This window comes from Nesoenas mayeri (genome assembly GCF_963082525.1).
Source record: "Nesoenas mayeri genome assembly, chromosome: 3".
Lineage (NCBI taxonomy): Eukaryota > Metazoa > Chordata > Aves > Columbiformes > Columbidae > Nesoenas > Nesoenas mayeri.
This window is the reverse complement of record NC_137544.1, coordinates 83,806,693-83,827,503: the sequence shown is the minus strand read 5'-3', so window position 1 is coordinate 83,827,503 and position 20,811 is coordinate 83,806,693. Positions and strand designations below refer to the sequence as shown.

Here is a 20,811-nt window from a genome sequence, read left to right as displayed (position 1 = left end):
CACCTACTGCACCCTTCTAAGTGGCACCAAAAAAAAAAGTAACAAAATGGCTATATACAGAAATATTAAACATGAGTTTGTGTGGCTAATTTCATTTTTACAGGTGAACTCTGGTGATACTTTATACTTTGCAGGGTCTCTGAAAAATGCTTTATGCATTTGCAGTGTGCCACTCTGCTGCTTTGAGGAACTGAAAGCTAACTTAGGCTTCATTATGAAATGTGGGATCAGATGGTTGTTGAAACTGGGAAAAGTCTAATTTTTAAAAGTCTCTATTAGAATTAGTTGAAATCATAATTTAGCCATGTAGTTGCCACCAAATCTCTGGCATGACACTTCTGTCACCAACTTCTCGCTGCCTGAGCATGCAGTTCTCTTGAGTTACATTTACTCAGCTCACGGAAATGAGATACAGGTTGGTGTAATACGAAGCAAAGGTTCTCAAAACATAAAGACACTTGTTTGTTTTTCCCCTTGCTCTGTTGTTTTTGTTTTGCCTTTTTTGTTTTGGTTTCTTGGTGTTTGTTTTTTACTTTTGTTGTTGTTGCCTTTTTTTGTTTGTTTTTGTACAGGAAAAGAGGGCTATCTCTTACCTGAATGTGAGCTCTGGAAAGGGTTTGCTTAAAGAGAGAAGGGTCATCATCTTAGCACTTTATATTATGTCATTAATTTATAAAACAGCTGCTGGAAGGAAAAGTTATATTGGCCCAGTAACTACATGAATCCAAGTATCTAAGCTCCCAAAAGCTCAAGAACCTGAAGCAGTCAGTAAAGCAAACATTTGGTGCAAGGTGGGATCTCACTGCTAGTAAGGCAGAAGAGAACAAGCAGGTAGAAGAAAGTTTAGCCATTTGATAAAATACTTTAAAAACAACAACAAAAGTGAAAAGACCAGGACTGGTATCTCTTCTACTCTCAGTTTCAACATCAAATATCACTAAATATCCTGATCTGTAGGATCTGAACATGCACAGTACAGATAATCACTTCAGAGTTCAGAGATGGGCTTTATGTTGCAGTTCCTCTGTCCCTGTTGGATGGTGGCAGCAGGAGGAGAAATCAACTGAGGGACTTCAACTAATCTGGTAATACACAAATCAGCAGAATTGCTGCACAGGGTGTCTCCATTAACAGGATTTGCCACCTCTCAGTCAAGGAGGGGAAAAAACCAACCAAACAACAAAAAAACCCCACACCAAACCCTCCCCCCAAAACAAACAAACAAACAAACACACAAAAATGAAAAAGAAAAATCAATCTACTGCCCCCACCAGGCTGCCACTGGCTTGTCAGAGTCCTAAAGGTGTATGTGGTTATTACCTTGGTGGAGGGAACACAGAACAGAATGAACTCAAGAGCCACTACTTCATAGGTGAAGCTGCAACCCCCTCCCCATATTACACTAGTTATTTGTATAGTACTAGGCTCTCTAGCTCCTTTTATATCAGGGCAATGCAGTTTTTCACAAGAATCTTAAGCCTAAGCAATGCTACATGCCCCTCAGATTCTCTAGAACTTGATGCATTTACCTACTAGTGAAGTGATCTGAAGAAACCACAGCTGGAACAAGTTAAGGGAGTAACACCACCAAATCCTGTGGCAGAGAGAAATGACAAGGAGCACCAGTCCTCTTTTTCCTCCAGCTGGGGCAGCACTCCTATCACCAGGAACAAAGACTTCATATATTAGCAATTCTCATTCACCACATTTCAAATAAACATTTAGATGGTGACCACCTAACAGCAAAATACAATTATAAAAGACAAAATGCAGTAGAAGTGCTTTCTGTAGAATTATTGCAAAGATGCAGTCTACATTTGTAGCAGACCTAGAAAAACAGTTCCAAAGTTTCACACATCTGCTCATTGCGCTTGAAGTATCACCCGAGAGCATCACTTAAACAGTCAGTATATAAAGATCACTTTTATAAAATCTTGCATACAAATTACCACTTTTTCCTTGTCATTTAAGCATGACACTGATTTTATTTTCCTCATATAAAAGAAGACATTTTACTCTGTGCTGATTTAGCAAATATTCTTAATATATTCACAACAAAGCAGCTAAAAAGCTGTTTTAATCTCTACAAGAATCTTTATCATCTGCATATATGATATATATTGTAAACAATCACTCCAAAAATAACTTTGTTAAAGTGAGGATATTGCACTCAGAATTCTGGGATTCTCGTTCTCCCTTATTTTTTTTTAAATCAGAGATCAGCTTCATTTTGTAATAAAATGGAGCTTTAATTTTCTACTGAAAACAAGTAGGCATGCAATCAATATAATACAATGTATTTAAAATGTCAGAAAAAGGGCAAGTGTTTGGTTATGAAACTGGAGTAAGGAACAATTCTCAAATAGGCCACATAGGAGTAGTGTATTGTAAACATTCTGCTGGCTCTAAGGTGTTGCAGATGCTGCAGAGCATGGTCTAGTTCAGCACACAAGAGGCACAGAGAATCCGTTCAAGTGTTCTGTACTTCAGCGAATTCCCATGCAGCAACAGCATGTGTAATAGACCACACACAAGGACAGAGTAATGAAAATAAAGGTGATTACTGAGCTAATACTGACCTGAATGAAACGTAGCCCATTGTTACAAGTTCATTGCAATCTTTAAATGCAAATTTTCCACATCATTCCATTTTCTAATGCAGCAAAGGAACCGTTACTCTTGCTGCAAATGAAGTACACAACTAGATTCCCTACTTGTAGCTTACACGGACTGTACACCAGTGGCAGTCTGGACACTAACCTCAGCCTAAAACATCCCAGCAAGACACCTTCATGCAGAATGTCACCTTGCTTCGTTTGTAAGAGTGCTGCCCTCCTCCATGCGTTGGAGTGAGAAACACAGGTAGTGGAGGGGGGAAATTAAAAAAAAAGAAGAGGAAAGCAATGTCCTTATGCAGAAAAAGAAATCCTCAGCCAGTGTGAAAAGACCACAGATCTTGAAAATTCAAATGAAGGCTGTTTTTTCTCAACTCAGACATACAAGAGAAAGATTTCTCTATCATACCCATTATCTTCAGGTAACATTAATATCTTTGGAGTCCCTGAGATACTACAGCTCCATGTAACCACCTTGGACAAATGGAGACACTTACTGAGTATACAGATTAACAAGGTGGAAGCCAATATATAGCACCCTGAGTTGCAAGTGAAACAATAGGAATGGGCAACCCCTTCCGTAACAGCCAAGAGATGCAGAAGAAAGTGCAAAGTAGGTATTGGCCGGGGAATCAAAAGACACATACTGCACAGGAGAACAGGAAAATCAAAAAGTATTTCTAAAAGGCCTTTCCCTGTTCTCAGAGCAGTGAAGAAACAGACAGCAGGCAGAGGGAAGAGCTCTCTGAGAAAGGCCCTGAAGAAATACGGCCTTCCAGATGTACAGCAGGCGCAAAAGCAGGGAGAAGTTAGGCAGTTTCGTTGCAAGTGTTCCTCAAAAGTGAAGCACTAGCAATGACTTCAAGAACTGTCAGTGATCACTGATCAGTACTCTGGGTATATAAATAGGTATTCTTCTTTTGAAACTACAGAAAAAATACAAAGAGGAAAAATACAAAGTCACAATCGAATGAGGGAATACTTTCCATAGTCAAAAATTAAATACTGGCTTCAGAAACAATACAGCCATCTGCTCTGAATCTTAAATAGGGTTAATCATAAAAAAGAGGTGCTTTTAAAATCTTAAGTTTGAAATATTTTATTTCCCAGTATATTGCTAAATAATTTTGCAGTTAAACCAAAAAGGAAGAAACACCAGAGAAGAATATGGAATACTAACAACTAGAAAATGGTTGCTGAACCATCTGAACTTCTATAAAAGCATCAATAAAAATGTAAAAATATGGTCTCACAAAATTAATTAGAATCTGAAATGTCAGATTGTCTTCACAATGGTCACAATACGAATACTGATGGATTTTTGCAACCAAAACCTAATTGTGACTTTGCCAAAAAGTGGCTTAATACAGCAATCAAAACATCTCTCAAAAACTGGGACGTGTATTTCTGCAATTTCCTATTTTCTCGGTTATTCCGCATTCAGTAAGAAATTCTCATCAGAAAAAAAAAAATGCTACCTGGTCACAATTTTACTCTTTCATGGAGTTGTGCTATATATATCTCAACACCTTCTGGGAAAATAAAGAAAAGTGAATAAAAAGCTGAATAGAAACAGACACTCTATAAAAACTACCTGTAAAGTATTACAAGTCTGGAAAATATTTGTGGCGTTACACAGGCTACTGCTGATGCGAAGAAAAAAGATGGAAATGAACCATTTTATGAATATGAACAATGCACTTGTTCCCAGCCATTTAGAATGATCTGACATTCCAAATGTTTATAAAAATTGGGTAATAAAAGAATTAAGTCAATACCCTTAAGTACAATAAATAACGGTGTTTATTATGGTCGGGGTTGCCCACGAGTGTTTGTTCCATATCTGCTTGGGACATCTGTAAAACCAGTTCTGAATCCTTGAGTTGCTCCCGTTCCCGGTATTCCAAATCCTTGACTGAGTACACTGCTGTAGGGCATGGATCCGTGGCTGAAGCCCAATCCATAGGGCCTTGTCTGAGTGTTCAACAGGATGACTGGACTCACGTTTTTGCCTGGTGTATCAAAAGAAAATTCTGGTGGTGGGCTGCTGGGTTTAGCTGGAGTGGATGTAACAAGGTTCGAATTCTCAGCAGCTTTCAAAGGTGGCATTGGAATAATATGATGATCCGAAAGGTTCAGAATATTGTTGGCAATAGGCACAGATGATAAGGTAGGTCTGATCCAGTCATCTTTGAAAATCTGAACAGTCAATGTAGAGACCAATGTGTATAATCTGTTGGTGACGTGGGCGAGTACCATTTGTTCATTTGCATCTCTCCGAATTCGGACGTGTACTGATCCAGCCTAGAAAGTGATAAAAATAAATCAGCTGTTAACTGTTGCTTCAGTAAAGATTCTCCACATGTATTCAAGAAGAAGTAAGTTATCCTGCAGAGAATTACACAAAGACCTTTTGCAGTGGAGATTGTCTAAATTGAGAAAATTCTTATATAATTCCATAATTAGGACACATTTTGACCTTTCCTAATGCATTGATCTATTATGAACACATCAACGCCATCACTCAGGAAAATTGAGTCTTAAAGCCAAACTATAAAATACAATATGTGATAGAAGGAAAGGAATGCGACAGCCAGGAAAAAAGGTGGCCCGAAAGAAGAAAAAGTGCAGACAAACTCCATATTCCAAATTTAGGAAAAAGTGTCATCACGGTGCTGTTGGAGCTGACAAGAGGACAACACACATGGCAGACACACTCCAGCAAGAACAGAGGCAAGGCTCCTTGTGGAACTCAGTCAGACAGTTTCTCCTGGACTTGTGTATAACTCCGGGCTGCCCCTGCCTTCCTCTCAGTGACGCTAGATCTCATTTACCTTGAACTACTGCTGCAGAAAAGAACAGTACACGAAACAGAACCCCTCACATGCTTTTTCAGTTCATATTTAATAAAGAACATGGTTCACAGCTTGTGGTCTATAAGCCATTTTTACATCAGATGGTGCAGCTGAAAACATATCGAGGTCTCGGGAAGTTTCTGCTCTAATATGTCAACAGGTAAATATGGATACAAAGGTTTTGTAAATATCTGTGATCAATAAAACAGTGCTGTGATCCAGTATTTGGGTGGCAGAAGAGCAAACTGAAAGCTGTTTTCACAGCAGGAAGTCAGAGCTTCTGCCTTTAAATTCTTTTTTAAGAAGGGGAGCATACTGGAAGAATTCAGAAGTAGAGAAAAATTGTAAGAGTCTTCATTTTCTGGCTGTCGCAACATAAAGAAATTCTACAGTTGCAAAATGCATGCTTTAATCCAGAGCTGCAATATACATTAATAACATTAACCAACAGCAAAGCTTAAAAAAAAATATAAAGGACAGGGGAAGCGAAGTTTTGCAATAAATCACAAGGACTGACTCCATCAATTTTTTTTAAGATTTCCAAAGAAATCTATTTAAATAAAAAATTTAAAGTAGTAACTGACAACTCTTTTTTAAAGGCTAAAAAGACATTAAAGACATAACTTACCAAAGTGCCAAAACCTAATGTCCAAAAATGCTCATTTCGAACTTCCAAGACACCATCCAAAGTTGAAACCTAATTTTACACAAACAACCAGAAATATGATAAATTAGAAATAATGTTTCAAATCCTTTCGGAAATGTACTTTCACACATAGCTGAATAATACAGCATTTTCAGTTGTGAAAGAAAAGCTTCCATATTACAGAATGGAATGTCTGTCTGTGATGCCACTAATGCTTATCTACTGTACTTTTGCTACCTTTAGACAATCGAATCCGTTAAAAAAGTTAAGTAACTCATTTTGAATAACTCTTGCTGCCAAATTGCCATATTTTCTCAGCTTGATAGCCTGTATGTAAACAGCCACCCATACATACACACATTTGTAAACCTATTCAATGGTATCTTGAATTTAGTTAATAAAAACAACAGCCTGCACTACTTCAACAGATTTGTTCTAGATACCTGAATGACACAACTGTCTTAGATAGCAACATCCATATTTTCTGTGTGCAGCTAAATAATATTAAAAAAATAATTCTTTAGCAATCTTCTTGGACTACTCACAAAACCTCTTCATATTCCTGAATGCCTGTTTAATGTTAGCTGTGCACTCTGTGTCGTGTACTATACACTGACTTACCTCTCTAAGAAGTTTATCTAACTGGCCAATCACATGAGGTGGAGTTGTCTTAAGAAAAAAAAAGGGAGAAAAAAAGAAGAAAAAGAAGAAAAAAGTTATAATAAAAATTAACTGGCCTTCTTTAAGTAAGAGAGTCTTTAAGTCTGGTCTAAATACACAAGAGACCAATGGCATTACACAATCAATTCTTATTACTTCATGATGCACATTTCTGCGGCCCTTAAAATTCTTCTAGCACATCACAAGTTCCCCTTGGAACACTTATTCAAATGCTTAATTTATGTTTCTAAAATAATACAGACATTTAACAAAACTGAAACCACAAAAAAATGTGTTTTGTGACACTGCCTTACCTGGAGTAGTACTTTCCCACTGTAGACACTCATGGGATACATGGTACCAAATGTCATCAAAGCAATTGCTACAGCAGAAGCTGTGTCTACAGCGAAATAGTTGCTACAGAGTAATTTTAAAGAGAAAGAAGTATTTACATTTTTGAAAAGCGTAATAATTTTCTTTTGATTTTTTCATTCTTTTAAATTATGTACACTTACAAAATATTACACATACTAATTTCAGGTGAACTCTACATCTTTGAAAAAAGATGAATATATTCATAGACTTGCAATCCCATTCATACAAAACACAGCTTTTGATGAGATCACTCCTTTCATGTAAAAAATGCAATTTCCCATAGATGGGATACAAAAAGAGCTACTTTTTTTTAAACGATTTTACGTACTTGATTTCAATGAGCATATATGTAATGCAAAGAGCTAGAGCTCCAGCAATATCAATCAGTACAAAAGGGTTCATTCGTGGCAGAAATATGCTACTCAATCCTGGGATGATTCCACAAATACTGTAACAAAACAGAAAAAGCCATTGTCAGCCAGCTGTTCATCATTACCTCAAAACGTAAGAGTTACACCAGTATTTCAGCATTTGACTTCAAATACACCTTGCAGTCACAGCAAATGATGTCTCTGAGGACTGAAAAGACTCTTCTAATTCTGCTCAAAGTTCTGTCTGATGGCATCAAAAACTAATTAAGTCTAGACCCATGTCACATTTCCCTTATATCCAAAACTAATACCCCTTGCATCTTAAATCTGCTTTTAGTCTATCTCCACATCCACAAAACATTATACTACACTATACAAATCTTGTGCTACTTTCTATTTTCTGGCAACACAGCTAACTGTGTCAGCTGTGCACAACTGCTGTACAGGTTCAGATATTGCTATTACAGATATGTAAGTCTCGGGGAGTGGGCGGGGGTGTGTGTATCTCTAGTCTTCAACCCACCTGCCACCTTGGTGTGCAAGTGTTCTAAAGCCAAATCTAACTCATTCATGGAAGCTGAAAAGAGGAAGGATACCAGCTAGCTGAATAAGAGCAGACCAAAAAATCCATGCGGAAATGTTGTAATAAGCTATTTATTTATAGCTATCTCCTATCAACGACAGCATAAAGAGGGAAAAAGGTTTCTGTCCTTCCCAGTGAATGTAAGTGCACATCACGTACCAGAAAATGTGAAGGAAATGACAACACGAAATGTTTTGTTGCTGTTTAGAACCAGCCTATGTTTAGACTTTACAAGCTGGTCTGCTCCTGTAAGAATTTTAATCAACATAATTATATACAGGTGCAGATAGTTTGTAATCAGAACTGCTTCAGAGAACACATTTGAAAAAGCTGTATATGTACTAACCAAACTTAATATTTTTTTTTAAATTGTTGGCATAATTGTCTGCAGGTTTTGTCAAAATCCAGTAGTAAGTCTAGACCCTTGATTTGGGAGCCCTTCAAGTTATCCATCCGTGTCCTTCCCCATAACGCTGTGTTACCACATCATTAAAGAAAAACTCTGCTAGTGTCTGTGATTGCTATCCACATTTCTTTTTTTACACTGAAACTCCAGGTGTTTGGGCAACCCTATTGTTAGTCTTCCAAAGCTTTTTCAGAATTTGGGTCTGATGATATAATACCTTATACTGACATAAAAACAATTGTTCTGTTTAACGAGCCAGCATTCTCTGCTTTCCTCAATTGTATACAAAAATCACAACACACAGAAACAGATGGGCTTTGCAGCATACTTAACATGCTATCCAATATGGTTTAACTTCCTTATTTTGATACTGACAGCAAAAGTACCTGGAAGAACATGTACAGCTCAAAATAAACACTTCTGATATCTGACAAAATTATTTGCAAACAATGTCATCTTGCATTCAGATATCCAACACAGACAAGAGAATTAGCAGATAAGATGAATGAGCAACACAGCTTCAGCTTTTGGAAAATTGTGGTTTCCTGCTGCTCAGCTGAGGAGTTTCCATAGCTATGTTCCAGTGTGCAGCCAGATTCATATATCACACTTAAACCATCCTAGCCATTTGCCCACCCCACAGACTAAATAACCACAAATTACTACAAAATATACCCTTCAGGTAATGATTGTTGAGAAATGCAGACCAAGTCTGTAAAAGGACAAAGCTACAATAGTTCACCTCACCTCATCCAAGGAAAATTACATATCAAGTACTGAACACTTTCAGAGGGTAAGTTACACTGAAAGATGCATTTTCATTAGATTGATATATCTGAGAACTATGAGACAATGTTTACTCTAGAGCTCATACACTAGACCTACAGTAGGTACAGCTATTTTACAAGCTGTGATACACAACAGTTTACACCTCAATACCCACCCAGTTCATTAGTATATATAAAAAGACAACATTGCCTTCTAGAAACTAACCATTTTGAAAAACATTATAAAGCTTTACCTTCTACTAAGATCTGCAACATGCTCCTGAAGCCAACTTGTGCTGGCAGCTGCAAAAGAAGGGAATACAATTACTACAAGTAAAGGTATCCATTTTAAAGTACACTTAAATTTTTATTTTAATGGAAGAACCCAATACATTGTCAATTAATAAATGTAGCTGAACAGATTCACCGTCGCTTGACTTTTCCAGTCAATAAGTAAAACGCCTGTCTCTCATGATAATCTGAACTGATCAAATACAAATATAATTGCAGATTATAATAACCGTCATAATTATATTTTATATAACATAAAGTATAACATATAAACAATGTACAGTTAGCAGGAAAGATTGTAAGCCTGCTTCACAGTGAAAAAGTCCCAGGTAAAAGAGCTATTAAGAATTATTACATTAATTTATTTCTAATCCATTAACATATCCATAAAATATCTTCAAAGTTCTGATATCTGTCAGATGACCTTCATTGGTTGTACCCAAAAGACTGAAAATAAAGGGTACTTCGGCATTAAAATGATACTCAGTTTGTCATATTAATCACAACATCCTACTCAGAGAGCCCTATAAGCAAACTAGAGTTGAAATTTGGATGGCAATTCTAAACTGCATAAAGTTATATTAATAGAGGTAACAGTAATATATACCTGCTAGTTAAGAAAGTTACCAGACAAGTTATACCTCGATAAAAATAGGAACATTAAAATATTTTCCCAATTCTTGTTATAGATTAATTTATCACATACCTTCAGAGACATAAGCAAAAGGCTTATTCCTAATGGAAAGCATTGTAAATAAGTTGAAAAAGAGAGCCACGAAAGTACCAACCAGCAGTCGGCCCCTAGGAAGGGGAAAAAATATATATATATCAAGCTATTAATTGCTAGTAACAGTATCAAAATACTTTGTTTGATGTCTTTCACCAAGATTGACACCGAGTAAGATAAACTAGCATAATGCTTAATAACTGGCAGTGTATTATCACTTTAAGGGTTACACGACATCACTGAACTTTGTATGTTAGTGTTATCACATTAGGCTGTAATGGTCATAATATTGAGTAACAGTTCTTAACTAGCTGCATATAGGCACACACATATGTTTGTTCTTTGATGATATAAACACGTTGTCTCCTCAGCAGCAGAGGTAAAAAAGCTTAGTTTTCTATGGAATTATGCCCTATGCCCCTACCCTTTCCTAGGGGAACTACAACTTCACCATACACCCCATGTCCCAGCCTTTTGTCCCATTGCACCTTCTTTTCCTTTCCCAATATTTTTTACAGTCTTCATCATCTTTGCAACATCTCCAGTTCTCTAACGACCGTAGCGTCCTTGCCCACCACACACCAGGCCTCCTAAGAGGCTCCCATAAGAAATAAGAATAACCAAGCCAGCAAAATCAGCAACATAAAGTGAAATAATTATTTAACAGAGCATGTGCATTACATTCAATCGTACGTCGAAAAAAAACATTTGCAATATAGCTTACATACAGTTTGAAACAAATGCCAAGGTACTAAAATGAATTGGGTGTTAAATGTTCTTGCATAATTAAGACATGCTAGATTAAGAATCAGAAACACAAAGAGACACTGAAAAAAATATCATTTTACATGTCAAAATAATTTCTTACGTGTGTATCTCAGGTTGTTCCAGAAACCGCTCTGCACTACAAAAGTAATTGAAAATTAGAGTTATGTTAAGGCAATAAAACCTTGATACCTGAAGCATATTTTCTCAGTCCTGGAGAATCATCTGCCAATTCATAAATAAAACCTGACAGATACAGTGCTGCAAAAAAATGAATTGCTTAAATAAACAGAGCAGTTTCTGTAAGCGAGGCAAGAATTTAACGCTAATACGATGCGGGGTGTAATTTAGATTTTCTGACTATTTCCAAACTGTGTCACACAGGTGCTAGCTACTAGGAATGCCGCCTACACAATAAAAAGATGCTTGTAAATGAACATGCCAAAAAATACTGTTACTGCCACCACCAGTGCTGGGAATCACAATAAAATAAGTCTGAAATCTCTGACTCATAGCCTCTCACTAAGAAAGGCCACATAAAGTAGATGCTGGATGCTGTAGTAGAGATACGAATCTTTTTTTACCCACTAGTAAAATAAGAAATCAGCTTCAGCTCTAACAAAAACAACTATTGTAAGTTCTTGGAATTTCCTAAAATTGATGTTCAAAAACTTGGAGGCTTTGACGGTGCATCATTATTAGAATTAATTCCAGTGTATTGTCAATACAACAGATCAACCTATAGTATAAAATTGATAAATTATTAACATAGCCCTTTATAGAGAAAATAGAGCCCTTGAATAGAAAAATGGAAGGTACACTGCCCCCGTTTTACATTCCAGACATTAGCAAAAGCCTCTTCGTTTTTAAAGACTAAAATAATTTTGTAGGCTAATCTCCTGAAATACAAAAGCTTCCAAGTGTAGATGGTATGTCAAATAAATACTTGAGCAAATTTTGAGGGACTGATGAAATTGATAGTTTAAACATCCAGATCATTAATATATTCTGAAGTGGCTTTACTTCACAAAGTAACTGAAGTAAAATAAAACAAAACAAAACAACAACAAAACACACACAGCTTTATTAATGAATTTTAAAAGTACAGATGCATAGAGAAATACACCAAATGAAATACCAAACTTTTCAGAAAATATGCTTCTTAGAAGCATCAAGTCTTTTCCTTGAAAACTGTTTAATTATATTTATCAATTCCTATCATTTTATCTAAAGCCTGTATATAGTGTAATCAATGTAAGTAAGTAGTAAGGTTTAGCAAAACGTTAAAAAATCTGAATTGTTTTCTACAACGTCTCTGTACAGATAGCATTTGTAGAATGTGCTTTTGCTCAATCTGGAATATCTTCATACGTCATTAAAAAAATTAAAGAAAATGGTACATAACCCTACCTTTCTTTCAGTATTAAAAGAGCACCAAGCTGTGCCAGAACCGTAGATGCAAATACGGCTAGAACTTCAAACCTTTCAAACCTGAAATTTGAGAAATAATTTTAGAAACATTGAACGTCTTGCAGAAGAAATTTAATTCAACTAACTTCTAAATTGTATTCTGTTCTTTTAGCTGTATACTTCTATTTGAATAACCTATTTTAGCATGAGTAGCTAAACTTAGGATGAGTGGCGAGGCCTACTGGAATTCCAGGCCATAATTGTTTAACTTATCTTAACCTGGTTTGTTGGTAATGGAGGGGCCATAAAGACAAGTACCAGGAGATAGACAGGCAACACTGTCAGCAGATGCTGCAAATTAGCAAGATAAGAACAGTAAAAAAGCTGCCTGGAGGACAGAAGAAGACAATCTAATAAGAAAAAAAGAAGCCCTCAGACCCAGCATTACCAGCGGACCAAGAGTCTTTAACACAATGCATCAAATACATTCTGGTCTGTGCAGGAAGCAGCAGGATAGACCTACTATTTCCAATTCTTTCAAGAGCAAAGAGATGGGAATAAAGTGGATGCTTTATGGAATAGGCATTATTTTCAATTTATTTTAAGCCAAAACTCCACTTACCACAAACAGCCTAAAATTAAGCATTCTCTAATTCTTTTTTCCTATCCCTCCCCTATTCTGTACTGTTCTTCACAGCATCACACAGAATCACAGAATGTCAGGGATTGGAAGGCACCTCGAAAGATCAATCTAGTCCAATCCCCCTGCCGGAGCAGGAACACCCAGATGAGGTTACACAGGAAGGCGTCCAGGCAGGTTTTGAATGTCTCCAGAGTAGGAGACTCCACAACAGTCTTGGGTCTCCTTATTTTTAGGCTCTTTTACAAACAGATAGTGAGTGATGGCTGTCAGAGCGTACAGGCAACGACAGTCAGCAGCATATGAAATGTTGTATTATCAAACACTGGATCTTGTTATTAGTACTTACCCAAATGAATAGACTGGGCTGGGTTTCTTCATCATTACCCAGTAGCTTATTAGACATGTTACTAAACTGAAAAAAAGGGGAGAATTAGACTATGATAAATAACTGCAGCCATTACAAACTGGATAATCTACAAATATATACTTTTCCCATAAGAACTGAACAAATCAATATAACTACGACCTACGATGAAGTCAACACCTCCATCGCTCTCACAATAAGGGTTCCAGTGAATCAAAAAAAAGGTTGAGCTTGGGAATAAAACTGAGACTGCACAGTGATGTTTCAGCTGTTCCCATAAAAAGGGCAGCAAATAATTTAAGCAGAATGCTAGTCGGTCTACTTCCTTACACCAGGAGACAGCCTAATGCTGCACTTTCGGTGTGCTGTGCTTACAAAGGCTACTGCCAACCTTCTTGTAATACAGAACATCACTCAACCTAAATCAAGTTCACCTTAACTCCAAATGCTGTGCATTTTTACACTGAGGTCCTGAAACAAACCCGCACAACCAGTGCTTAATCTGGATGTATTCCATGAATTTTTCTGAAAGGGACCTGGAGCATCTGAGACCAGGTACACTAGTACCTGACTAACAGGCAAAGGTGGTTTGAGAAAATCCTTTTAATAGTGGCAGGTGTCATGCAGAGTAATGAAAAGTACAAAGCAAAAGCCTATGAGAATATCAGACTAAACACCCAGTAAATGCCCTTCTTACATGTGTTTTATGAACTTGCCTAGAAATACTGTAACCTGAAAAAGGCCATTTAAATTAGAAGGTACATGATAAGCAAGATGACAGGACTGTCACATTCGTGTCACTTCCGTTGTATCCTGGTGAAAAAGTGAAGCAAGCTCTCAATTGAACCCTTCTTTTAGAGATACACCATGAATTAGATTTAGCACCGAGCAATAAGTCCCAGGCTATGACAAGTGCTGCCTTTCTTTTCCATAGTGCAATGTCTATGTATATGGTCAAAACAAATTTCCTTTTTTGGGCTGCATTAATCTACACAAGCTCTCACTTAACTGGATACTCACTAACAGCCTCTTGCTATTTTCTTTTGAAGTTTTTCTCTCATATTGAACACCTGAAATTCCAACCTGATCCACAGCTGTGTGGAGTAAAAGCAAAAGCAGAGGAAATAATACTGCTCATATAAAAAATAGTAAATTCATATATTCAGTGAGACTATTATAAATGACCTGGAAGATGACAAAAATGAAAGAATCAGAAATAGATTTTTGCAGCAGAATTACTGAGCGCTGTTCTCCTTTACAGCAAATCAAAACTCTTGAAAGAGATCGCTGCAATTTCGAATAATTTTCTAGTCTATCCCCTATATAAGCTAACATGTCAGTGCCAGCGGTATTCCATCTTTTCCTAAAACTAAAAAAATAGTATTCTATACAAATACAAGCTATAATATAAAGACTTTCCCCAAGGTGAAAAAGATATTTGATTCAAGATGACAAAACTCAGCAGATAACACGATTCTGAGAAAGATGAAATTCACTGAAGTTATATCACAATTCTAATGCAGTCACAGATCAAGTATGTTCATGCCTCTATCAACCATTCCTTTTCCTTTCTGCACGTTTGCTGCTGTTATTTACAAATGTTTTACTATCAGTTAGATAAGTAGTGAGCAAAACAGACAGCAGACAGCTGATCCATACTTTTTATAAGCTAATGAACTAGCAAGGAAGATAACATATGCCAATAATTAAAAAAAATACATGCATTTTATGCAGTTTATTTCCCAACCACTGCTAACAATCTGCATCTCAGGTAATAACTGAATATATTTCATGTCTGTATTACCAATATTATTGAAAGTGTTCAGAACTTTCATACTTAAAGTAGTTTAATATTTTGTTAGGAAATGGGAAAAACACTAAAAACAGGTATCTAATGAACTTGTTGGAAGACTGCATGGGATCTAATTCTTGAGATATTTTGAAATAGAAATAGCATTAGATACTCCTTGTTTCCTGATGCTGAGGCTGATGGATAATTCAGAACCAATGGCAGTTGCATTAGGGAAATGTTCTGAATGGACCACCAGATAACAGTTTGATGGCAGATTCTCTTTTATGTAGTTATGCACAGAGTAATACATGACTAATTTGTTGCTAGTCATTCTCAATATAGTTTTGCTGTTTCTCATAATCTATTGTGATGTACAAGGTTACACTCATTTAAGATATATTTAAACCAAACACTGTTTCTATATTGATGACTCTAAGTAACATGGTTTGTATCTGTACATAAATTACATACGCATAGAAATACGCAAAGACAGGCACAAATGAACAGTGAGACTAAATGGGAAAAAAACTCACCTGAAAAGGTCAAAGATTGTCAAATATGTGTAAGCAGTTAAAGCTGGAAAAAAAAAAAAAGCAAATATTAAAATTTAATATAACTTTGCCATGCAGAAATCACTTTCGTTCTTTTAAAACCCTCTTGTGCATCTCTTTTCCATCTTCTATCTACATAAATTGCCTCTGCTGACAGAGCAAGTCTCTCTGTCTTTTGTATGTGTCTACAATATGAATGTCCTAAGCACACCAGTACATTGAACTTCATAAACAGGTTGATTATGGCAATCCTAATTCTAATAAAGCATGTGATAATGCCCAGATACAAAAGATGTTAAACTTGTGACTAGGAATTTAAATACAGACAATTCAGGAGATCTTCTAGTAATATATCATCTGCCAAAACAAGAGATCTCTTATGTGCATTACTGCAGTGAAAAGTAGGAATTTTTCACTTGTTTCACTTCTCTGACTCATCTTGAAACTGCAAGAAAACTTGTGTCACAAAACAAAAATGTAAGGTATTCTACTTTCAGTAGAGATTATGAGAAGCATCTTGGACCCCCTATACAAAAGTAGAAGATAAACATAATATCGAAAAGGAGCATTCCTGGAACTAGAGAAGCCTTCTGTCACACTACAAACATCTTCATTCGACTGTGAAGGTCTCTATATGTGTCACTGGTACTATTTATATAAGGAATAGGCTTGAGGACTAGTTATAAGTCTATTTTTTTTTCAGTCTTAAATGTAAAGAGAGTGCTGCACGAAGAAAATTACCAGCAAGTCTGGAATGCCTTGCAAACTTCCAAAGACTTTCAGCCATCCACGCTTACCTGCGAGAAATGCCTCTAAAATGACTGTGGCAATCCAAAAGGAAGAACTTTCCAAACCTGGCTGTGTACTTCACTTTTTTAGTATGTTGGAATTTCACACGCCAAGAATCACTTCATACTCAGTTGTAGTTTCAGTAAGAGAGTCACTTACCTATGCTGTTTGTAGAGCTGCACCACATCAGCAGGAAGCCAATACATACTAAATTTATAGCACCAAACAGCAAGATCTTCCAAGACTGTTGATGAGAATAAATTTGCATTTTTATTTCTTCCAAAATTTATAAGACAAAAATATATCCACCTGATATTAGAAAACAATATTGCAGTACTTCATCACGCAAACAGAACTGGCTTCTCCTCCCTCCCAAAATTTATCATCCAATTAAGAACAAGCAGCCCATATTCTACTTTTAACTTTACAGATTATCTCAAAACTGGTTTATAAACAGTGCTTGTGCATCACTCTTAAAATGCCTTTTGGTCTAAAAAAATCACCCCTGTATAATACTTGCATTTTATTACAGTACACACAATCTGATTGTGAAGACAGACTTATATGATTTTCTATTAGTGGGTTCCTTTCTTGGTGCTGAAACTTAGGTCCCAAAAACATCTGTGCATATTCAGTGTACAGTTCTACTGAACACATTAAATCTAAACACAGTTCTGGAGAACTGTAACAGGGACAGGGACAATACACAGGAAGAAATCCAGCTTCACAGCTGTGATTTTTTTTTTTAAGCAGAGCTGAAAAAAATCCAAATAAATACCCTCAAAATATACACAAGTTAATGTTTTTTTAACTCATCACAGCTAATGTCTTTTCTATTATTACTCACTTTTAAAAGAAAAACTCACCCTCCTATCTGCTGCAACCAGCCTAAATTCATGTGTTAGCTTTCCAACCAATGATCTCTGTGATTTGCGGAACAGGTGTATTGTCCCCTTAAAAAAAAAAAAGTTTATTTGAAATTTTTACCGAAGCCATAGTTTAAATTACCAAAAAGGAAATCTGCCTTTATGAAATATTTTCATAATTATATCACAGAATCAGAACCAGTTTTTTGTTAACTAGAGACAGCACGTAAACATTAAATGCAGCAATATTTTTATAACCATTTTACATAGATTTCATATTAGAAAATGATGAATGACTTAGAATCAAGCTTCATTTAGATATAATACAGATTTCAAGTTAACATACCAAAACACACCAAAAATAAAAACATACCAAAATGCCATTTAAAGAGTGGGGTTTTTTTACTTTTATTTAAGTAAAAACTACTACAGATGATGTGAAAACAAATATTTCTCTTTATCGGAGCATACTTCCCATCCAAAGCTAACTGGTTTATTAAACAGGGAAATATTTTTTTTATATATATAGACACACATATACACATAAATGAGAACCCATCAGAGAAATAAAAACAATCCTAGTATCATCCATAAAGTGGTGGACATGAGGCCAGGACCATGATCAGTTACACAAACAATCTCAGTCATGGCTTAACCTAAATGTGTGCATTAGATGTGCTCACTGCAGGTGCTCCCTCTCCCAACTTCCAGTTACACACAGATAAAACACTTTCCAGAGGTGCAGGGGACATTGTAGGAGATGGGAGTGAGGAGGTGCTACGTGGCTCTTCTTGAAGTGTGACATTGAGCAGACTACCAGAAAAATTCATCAACTGTGCCCCCTTCTTCAGAGGGCCCAAGCTTCTAGTTAGTTGTTCTCCATTCTACTCCCCCCCCAAAGAAATAAGCTTCCCACACAAAAAGTCTTTCTAATTTGCAAAAGAAATCAGTGAACTTGAAATGGGTGGTCTGTCATATGCACTGATTTGGAGCCAGATGAAATAAGGTTTTATTGTAAGCTATCATATCTGTAACTGACAGTAGGAGACAAAATTATATACTAATAGGCTGGTCACCAAAAGAGACTCAACTTACAGACACATTTGTAAACATAGCTGCATTTCATATTATCTGTAGAAATACATGTATGCCGTGCGTGGTGCCATTCACTTTAAAAAAGTAGTATTATAGAAGCCAAGTTTAGCTCACCTGTGGCAAAAGGTTGGCACTTATTATTTACTAGCAAATCCTTACGTGATTATATTTTTTTCCCTCAAGACACTTGGGATGACAGAACACTTTGGAAAGCTTTTCTAACAGACTGCCTGCTTGCAAAGGGTGCTCCACCACCTTAACCCCATTGCTTTCCCATGCTCTTAGCACAATGTCCACTGGCAAACTCTGCTGTGCCACCATGCACTAAAGCTGTGTATTCTGTACTACAGATGAGAACCTTGCGCAGCCCATGCTAGCCATAGCTCACCCCTGGAAGCAAGCTCTAATTCAGCAGATGTTGTGCTTTGCTATTAAAGGTCCTCTGACTTCTCAGCTTCTGGCAACACAATGGAGAGAAACACCTCTATGCTGAGCAGGACAGCTACTCCACTCCTCAGCCTTTGAAGCTCTGTGTGGTGTCAGAAGAGCTATACAAGAACTATTTCTGCAATGAGTGTGAGCGTCTGCTCCAACAATGCCAACAGGTGACAGTAGCAGCTACTGATACTAATGGCAATTTATTTGTGCTCGGCATAAAAATGGAAAGTTTAGATGCCCGTCTGAACAGCGATGCACGGTGGTCCTTCCCAGAAGAACGAATTGCCTTTCTTCAGAAGGCAGCCGTATGTACCAGGAGTAACAGCCCCAAGTTCCCCCGACACCCGGACACTATCACCCGTTTCTCCTGGTGCGACTTCCCGTCGCCTGACCAGTTGGGCGCTGAATAAAAACGCTGGAGGCTGACACTCAAACCGCAGCGCTGCTTCGCGGCCGGACACCGGACACACACCCCGCTCCTTGCAGCCGAGCAGCGCCGCCTGCTCAGCGGCCGCGGAGACAGCGGTGACCGGGATCCCGCGCACGGCGGGAGGGGCGGCTGAAGGGGAAGTGCCACACGGAACGCCGCAGCGCACGCGCTTCTCCCGGAGCCGTTAACGGCCACGGGAGGCCCGCCCGCCCCTCGTGCCCCGCCGCCGCCGGGGTCACTTCCCCCAGCCGCCCGCCCCGCCGGCCAGCGGCGGCGTGGGGCTCCCGGTGACGGGTCCCGCCGGCCAGCAGCGGCGTGGGGCTCCCGGTGACGGTCCCGCCGCCCGCGGCTGGACGAGCCGGAGGCCCGGCCGGGCGGGGCGCACCCCCGCGCGCAGCCACGTCATCGCCAGCCCGGCGGGGCTCGCGCGCGAGGAGCGGAGCAGAGCGGGGCGGGGGATGGCGGCGGCGCTCCAGGCCGGGCCGGCGCCGGGGCGCTCTAGCCTTGACCAGCCCCACCGCCGCGGCAGAGGCCTCCGCCGGGGAGCTGCAGCAGCACCGGCCTCCTCGCTCCGGTCCAACACGCAACTTCCCCCTTGCCCCCTCCCCTCAGGCAGGGGACACTCACCATATTACTCCCCGCACCGGAAGAGACGGCGCCATGCGAAGCCGGAAGAGGAGGAGGAGGAGGCTTCCGTCTCTACGGCAACGAACGGACCCGTAAGGCCGCGCGCGGCAGCGGATATGACGCGTCCCGGCGGCCGCCAGGGGCCGCTGTCCTGTCCGCTCTGCGCCTCCTGCGCCCGGCGGCTGTGGGAACGCGGAGGCGGGACTCGGTCGTGGCGGTCACGATGCTCCAAACCGCCAGGACGGTTTTGTTTCACCGCTTGCTCCACACAGAAATACTCTTGAGATCAGGACGGTGTCACTCTCCGCTGCTGGATTCTGCGTGACCCGCGGCCAGCGCACATCTCTCAGAGCGGCTGTTTTTTCCAGCAACACGCACAACTGCGAAAGGACAGTTGCTGCCAGAACCACAGGAACTCGGTGTTGAAAACACAGCCACTAGTTTGTGCGCTGAACGTCTGAGAACTGCCCCCAGCTCTGTGTGACAGGAGCGGAGGCGTTACCTTCAGCAGCCATCTACAGTCCGCCCATCCCCAAGTCTCTTGTGACAGGAAGATACCAGAGAGCGAACTGTGTGGGAATCAAAACAGAGCCGCGTTTGAGGGGCTGTGAGCACTGAGGCTCTGAACAGGGGACACCGGGGCTGCGAGGTGTTAATATCCTGGAGTGACCTGACAAGGAGGCCACTAAACTGCCCAATAGTTTCTGTCAGAAGGAACAAAATACAGATCTGACATTTTCTTGGA

The 20,811-nt window shown here is 38.8% G+C and overlaps 1 protein-coding gene across 3 annotated transcripts; it reads right to left on the bottom strand.

The window, feature by feature from the left end:
- Window positions 1-2,820: 2,820 nt before the first annotated feature.
- On the bottom strand, window positions 2,821-20,091 carry SLC30A6 (solute carrier family 30 member 6). 3 transcript variants are annotated; one of them, XM_080342696.1, is made up of 14 exons: window positions 20,067-20,091; window positions 17,477-17,563; window positions 16,770-16,854; window positions 15,804-15,846; window positions 13,461-13,526; window positions 12,472-12,552; window positions 11,165-11,200; window positions 10,276-10,370; window positions 9,533-9,581; window positions 7,480-7,599; window positions 7,091-7,193; window positions 6,738-6,785; window positions 6,099-6,167; window positions 2,821-4,919 (listed from the first exon to the last, which is right to left on the bottom strand). In XM_080342696.1, exons 1-14 carry the CDS (start codon window positions 20,067-20,069, stop codon window positions 4,422-4,424), a joined length of 1,383 nt encoding a protein of 460 aa, XP_080198822.1. In that variant the 5' UTR covers window positions 20,070-20,091; the 3' UTR covers window positions 2,821-4,421. The 3 variants fall into 3 exon arrangements, with proteins under 3 accessions (XP_080198822.1, XP_080198823.1, XP_080198824.1); XM_080342697.1 differs by having other exon boundaries at window positions 10,276-10,304; XM_080342698.1 differs by lacking the exons at window positions 11,165-11,200; window positions 12,472-12,552; window positions 13,461-13,526; ... (2 more) ...; window positions 17,477-17,563; window positions 20,067-20,091 and adding an exon at window positions 11,254-11,299.
- Between the last annotated feature and the right edge of the window lie 720 nt (window positions 20,092-20,811).